The sequence below is a fragment of the Oratosquilla oratoria genome, chromosome 11, assembly GCF_046742065.1.
Source record: "Oratosquilla oratoria isolate Oo_2021 chromosome 11, ASM4674206v1, whole genome shotgun sequence".
Taxonomy (NCBI): domain Eukaryota; kingdom Metazoa; phylum Arthropoda; class Malacostraca; order Stomatopoda; family Squillidae; genus Oratosquilla; species Oratosquilla oratoria.
In genome coordinates, this window is record NC_134787.1 from 64,736,034 (window position 1) to 64,741,715 (window position 5,682).

The following is a 5,682-nucleotide window of genomic DNA, read 5'->3' on the forward strand; positions in this document are numbered from 1 at the left end:
AAATCATGTTAATACTCGGAAATCATGCACATCCCCATAATTTATAGTTTCCTGTTTGTGATTATCTTTTCAAGATTAGGTTAACGCATAAATTCCAACAACACCTGGAGAGAGAGAGAGAGAGAGAGAGAGAGAGAGAGAGAGAGAGAGAGAGAGAGAGAGAGAGAGAGAGAGAGAGAGAGAGAGAGAGAGAGAGAGAGAGAGAGAGAGAGAGAGAGAGAGAGAGAGAGAGAGAGAGAGGAGAGAGAGAGAGAGAGAGATATAGAGAGAGGAGAGAGAGAGAGAGAGAGAGAGAGAGAGAGAGAGAGAGAGAGAGAGAGAGAGAGAGAGAGAGAGAGAGAGAGAGAGAGAGAGACAATGGTGGTGATATGGATGGTGCGTTTTTGTAACCGTAGTATACATTTTTGGATCCTACCTGGCACCGCCTTCGTGTATCAGCTGAGAAGGCGGACAAATCAGGCACTATTTGGCACACCGCGTAGCGTCCGTGCCACTTTGCCAAATTTTATTCAGCTGAGTGGGAGTCTGATGGCATCGCTGAATGGTGCCGGAGTCCAACAGGTGATATGAATTCGGGGAGATAAAATATCGGGGGATCATAGATCGACTTCGGTTATCGTTTTTGGTGAAGCCGTTACGTCCTCCTCAGGAGGGCCATACGGAGACAAAGATTGTGCCTTCCTCGGAAGGCTACCAGCGTCCAAGATGTTCCTTTCCGTACTAGAAGTTCTTTAAGAAAGTCGTGGATCCTCTCAGAACTGGTGGTTCATCTCGAAACTGATAAGTTCTCTTTCAGTTAACGATCCCTCTCGTAACTAAGGATTACTCTTGTAATAAGTGGCTCCTGGCGTAGCTCGTTGTTCTTATAACTAGTAATTCCTCTCGTAACTAATAGTTCCTCGAAATTAGTAGTTCTTATTAATCATTCGTTACTCTCGTAACTTGTACACGACCTCACAAGTCTTACCCTACCTCGCAACTCTTATTGCACCTCATAGTCCACCTCGTAACTTTTAGTGCGCCTCAGTCTGCATCGCAAGTGTTTCAGAACGGGACAATGATGTCGACATCCCCCTCAGCGTCCCAACGCCCTGGCAGTCTCGGACCTTCGTCTAGTCTTCTGCCAACCTCACATTTTCCTTAGTCATACGCGAGTGAGATCTCATACAGATATGTGAAGTATTTATATATATTTTTGTATTCTATTTCACATAGAGGTTTCCATTGAGAGACCATGGAGCAAACCTATACTGGTAACTCTAGGCGGAGTGTTCTTTTGTTTTTGTAACCTTGTACCGCTCAGAATGTTAAGGAAGTGAAGAACTAAGTTTCTTGTAACGAGTTAGAGAGGTAGGGAACGAGAAACTAAGCTCTGCAGGAAAGGAAAATAAACAAGTATTGGCAGCTTGTTGAAGCAGGCGTGTACGTGTGTGTGTGTGTGTGTACGTGTGTGTGTGTGCGTGTGTGTGTATGTGTGTGTGTGTGTGTGTGTCTGTATCTGTGTGTGTCTGTGTGTGTGTGTGTGTGTGTGTGTGTGTGTGTGTGTGTGTGCGTGCGTGTGTTCATGTGTGCGCGCGTGCGTGCATGTTTGTGTGCGTGTCTGCGTGACTGCATATATGTATGCACGTTTATGTATATCAGCGTGGCTGTGTACATATACATGTGTAAGGAAAGAGTGAAATATGACATACCAGCTTCATAAAAGAAAAAAACAACAGCCGTGGTTTGTATTTCTTATGGGTAACACTGATCTAACAAAAAGATAAAACATTTAAGCAGCTCACTAGCTCAGAAATCTGAATGCTGTCTGCTTCCATATGTCATTCAGTGACGCCCAAGTGTTTCGATATTCATCCATGCATAACAAAACCAAAATTGCATAAACAGCGATATAGACAAGTGATCAATAATCGTGACTGTCATTGTAATTTAAATTATAATTACACTTGTAATTATAATTGTAAATGCTATAATGTTTACAAGGGTAAATTATGCAGTCAGAGGAGGGATATCATAGCAATGTCAAGGCAAGGTGCATACTAGAGAAACATATTTGATTAGTGGGAGCAAAAGCAAATAAAAGAAAGAAAGGACATATATATATATATATATAGGTGGGCAGCAACGCTAGACCTGTCATCACTGTGGAATACTTCATAACTTTGTTTCTGGCTAAGTCCAAGAGACCTTAATCAGCTGAGGGGCAGACCATAGTCTGGAGGGAATTATGAACAAACGTTGTAAAACCTTAGAATGAGGTCCGCCCCCTGAATGAATAAATCCCGTGGCGACAGATATGTGCCACTGAATTAAAGGTTTTTGGAGAGAGTGAGTGCGTCTGGTCCTATCACAGCCTTTTTTGATCTTTTCTGTGTGAATTTTTTTTTCTGTATATATTTTCTTACCAAAAAATCTGGATATGAAACAAAACATTCTGAACAGTGCCAATAGAGCTGGCAGCGAGGCTACAGGTACAGTCAACGGTAAAAAAACAAGTATCGAGACGCCTGAGGTACGATGGAATAGAAAATGAGCGATAACCTGAGCATATTATTTTACTCATACAGTCACTATCAAAACTTCTGTCACCCCTTTTTGAATTTTGATGTTTAAATAACCTCCATATACAGCTCCACTGATGACATGTCGTCGTAAGATAATGTACGATGATTTTTTATTTTTCAGTAATGAAAAAAATAATGAATTTAAATTCAGGTAGGGCGACAGGGCTTGAAGTAATGTTTGTACGTTCTACGCCTATGCCCGAGTTTTCATATTGATTCGTACTACTGGCGTCTAGGTACTTGTTGACTACGATCACCACCATCTGCCCTTTACTCTTTCAGGAGTCCTATGTAATGGGCCAAGGCTTTGCACTTGATGACCACCTCCTCTTGCACCAAGTTGAAGGACATAGCGAGGACGGCTAACCCCAAAAGGAGGTACATGGAACCGGCTACCAGCTTGATCTGGGCCTCTTGGGTCTCGTAGCCAAGAGACTTCCCCGGAACGAAGTCTCCGAAGCCGATGGTCGAGAGCGTGATGAAGCAGAAGTAACCCGAGTCTAAAAGGGGCCAGTCCTCGAGCCATCCGAAGAGGAGTGCTCCGAGGGCGAGGTACCCGGCCAGGAAGAAGAAGACGATGAGGATGGGCACACGGGTGTCCTGGTCCGAAGGATCGGGTCCGATTGGTCGGTAGCTCAGCCCGAGGGAATCGCCGTCGACAGCGAGACCTGTCATCGGATCAGTGAACATCGTCGTCGGTTCGCTCCTCACTGACCCGAAGCCCCCTTTGGACATGAGGGCCATCTTCCGGGCCACCTTGCTCTGCTGAAGAAGAGCGTCACCACTAAGCGTGTTATAGACCACTAAGGTCTTCCCTGGGGAAGTCTGTGCAGGCCGGGGAGTCGGCGGCGGCGGGAGTTCGTGATGGTTAGCGAACTCAAAGGAGAAGGCTTGCCCCGAACTCGAAGGGTACGGGGACGCTGCAGACACTGAGAGGGTGGACGTGTGGGGTGACCACTGTCTGGAGGGGCCTCCGTCTCCACTCATACCTCCTCCAGTGGGAAGGGAAGACGTACTCCCGTGATGGCTCATAAGCGGCGATCCAGCTTGCGTGGAGAGTCCGGACCGAGGAAGTTCGAGCTGAGGCTCGAAAGTGATGTGGGGAGGCCCTCCGTTTTCTCCCCAGACGCCCTGGCGCCGAAACCGGGGCGAAGAAGAAGGAGCGGTTTCTCTCAGAGTAGACGACGTCGAAGTGGGGCTGTGGGTGTTCCAGGAGTCATCGACCCGGATGGAAGGTGGCGACGGAGATTCTGTCAGTCGCTGGACTGTCACCATATCGTAGTCGTGACACTCAGGACCCCGGTCTTCAGGATCAGGGACGCCACCCGTCACGCGGCGGTTGTAAGCCGTGCACTCCATGACGATCCGGTGGACATCGGGGTCTGGGTGCAGGGACATTTGCGAAGGACGGGATCCCACTGGGGTGTTATGACCTTGCTGTTGCTGCTGTTGCTGTTGCTGTTGCTGCTGTTGCTGCTGTTGCTTGCTCCCTTTCTTCTCCAGCGTTCTCTTCTCTAGTTGGTCTGCCCCTCGGCGGATCGTCGTCGAGATCGGTGGAGAGATGAGCATGTGTCTCCGGTTGGGTTTGTATCGAGGTGGCGGAACGTACGGTGCTGGACTGGAACTGAAAAAAAAGTGGAAAGAGAGAAATGATGACGTGGAAACTTGGAGGGTGATTTTTTTTTTTGTAATAAAGTCCCAAGAAACAGTAAATCCTGAGGCATGTTATCTAGTTAAAAATAAATAAATAAATAAATAAATAAATAAATAAAACAAATAAATAAATGAAAAATAAAATAAATAAATAAATAAACAAATAAAACAAATAAATAAATAAGAAATAAAATGAATAAATATATATATATATATATGTATATGTATATATACATATATATATATATATATATATACATATATATATATATATATATATATATGTATATGTATATATGCATATATATATATATATATATATATATATATATATATATATATGTATTTATATACATATATATGTATTATATATATATACATATATATGTATATATATACGTATATATATATATATCTATATCTATATATATATATATATATATATATATATATATATACATACACATATATAAATATATATATATATATATATATACATATACGTCTTTTTTGGCCACCAGAAGACTTTGGATTGGGTTTTGCTGACTTTTCACTTTCCTCTAGGGTTTTGACTATAGTCTCAAACTTTTGACCAAGGTCTTGAGTTTATGGCTTTGATATTTTAGTGATCTCGTGAGCTTTAGCCTGAAGCTTTTTGTGGTGTTAAGTCTTTGTGGTAAGGAAACTTAACAAGTGTCTTGAGACTTCCTGAGACCTCGAAACTTTTTGGAATGACTTGAGTATCTTTCAAGTGTTGTTGATACATTGATCTCTCAAGACTTTAAAATTGTATTTTCGAGACTTTTGAGTGGGTCTCGAGACTGTATGCTATAAGACTGACTGGGATCTTATTTGACCTTTGGTGACCTATGATTGAGATTTCGATATTTGACTGGTGTCTCGAGAACTGACTTGGTCTTCAGACATTTTAAGAGAGGCCTCGAGATTATTTTTGATCATTGTTTTGGCCCTCGATAGTTTGACTGGGTTCTCGAGAGTTCTGAATGAAATCTCGAGACTTTGTTTGAGTTCTCAAGACTTGTGTCTGAAGATTTTGACATTAGTTTTGAGAATTTTATGGTTTCTAGACTTTTGTAATCTTGAGATTTAGAATCTCGAGATAGACCTAGCCTAGATCCGACCCAGACACAAATAGACCTAACAAAACCAGACCCAACTAGACCATCCGGGCCCAACCAAGCCAAACCAGACCAAGCTAGATCACCCTGGCCCAACCAAACCAAACCAGACCGAACTAGATCACTCTGACCCAACCAAACTAAACCAAAGCTAACTACTTGAAAAAAATGTAATAAGCGAAACGTCGTACAAATAAAGGCTCCGTCCTCATATGGTGTTTAACTCGTCAGTCTTGTCGGCAACTGCCACTTTCATGAAAAAAAATCTAACTAAACCACCCTGACCCAACCAAACCAAACCAGACCCAACTAGATCACCTGCACCC

The 5,682-nt window shown here is 43.0% G+C and overlaps 1 protein-coding gene across 4 annotated transcripts in view; it reads right to left on the reverse strand.

Moving 5' to 3' along the window:
- Positions 1-311: 311 nt before the first annotated feature.
- LOC143029896 (uncharacterized) overlaps positions 312-5,682 on the reverse strand; it is a 233,532-nt gene continuing 228,161 nt past the window's right edge. For all 4 annotated transcript variants that reach the window (XM_076193075.1, XM_076193077.1, XM_076193076.1 and 1 more), the window contains one exon: positions 312-4,188. In XM_076193075.1, the coding sequence (XP_076049190.1) occupies positions 2,835-4,188 (1,354 nt within the window). In that variant the 3' untranslated portion in view covers positions 312-2,834. The remainder of the gene's footprint in view (positions 4,189-5,682) is intronic.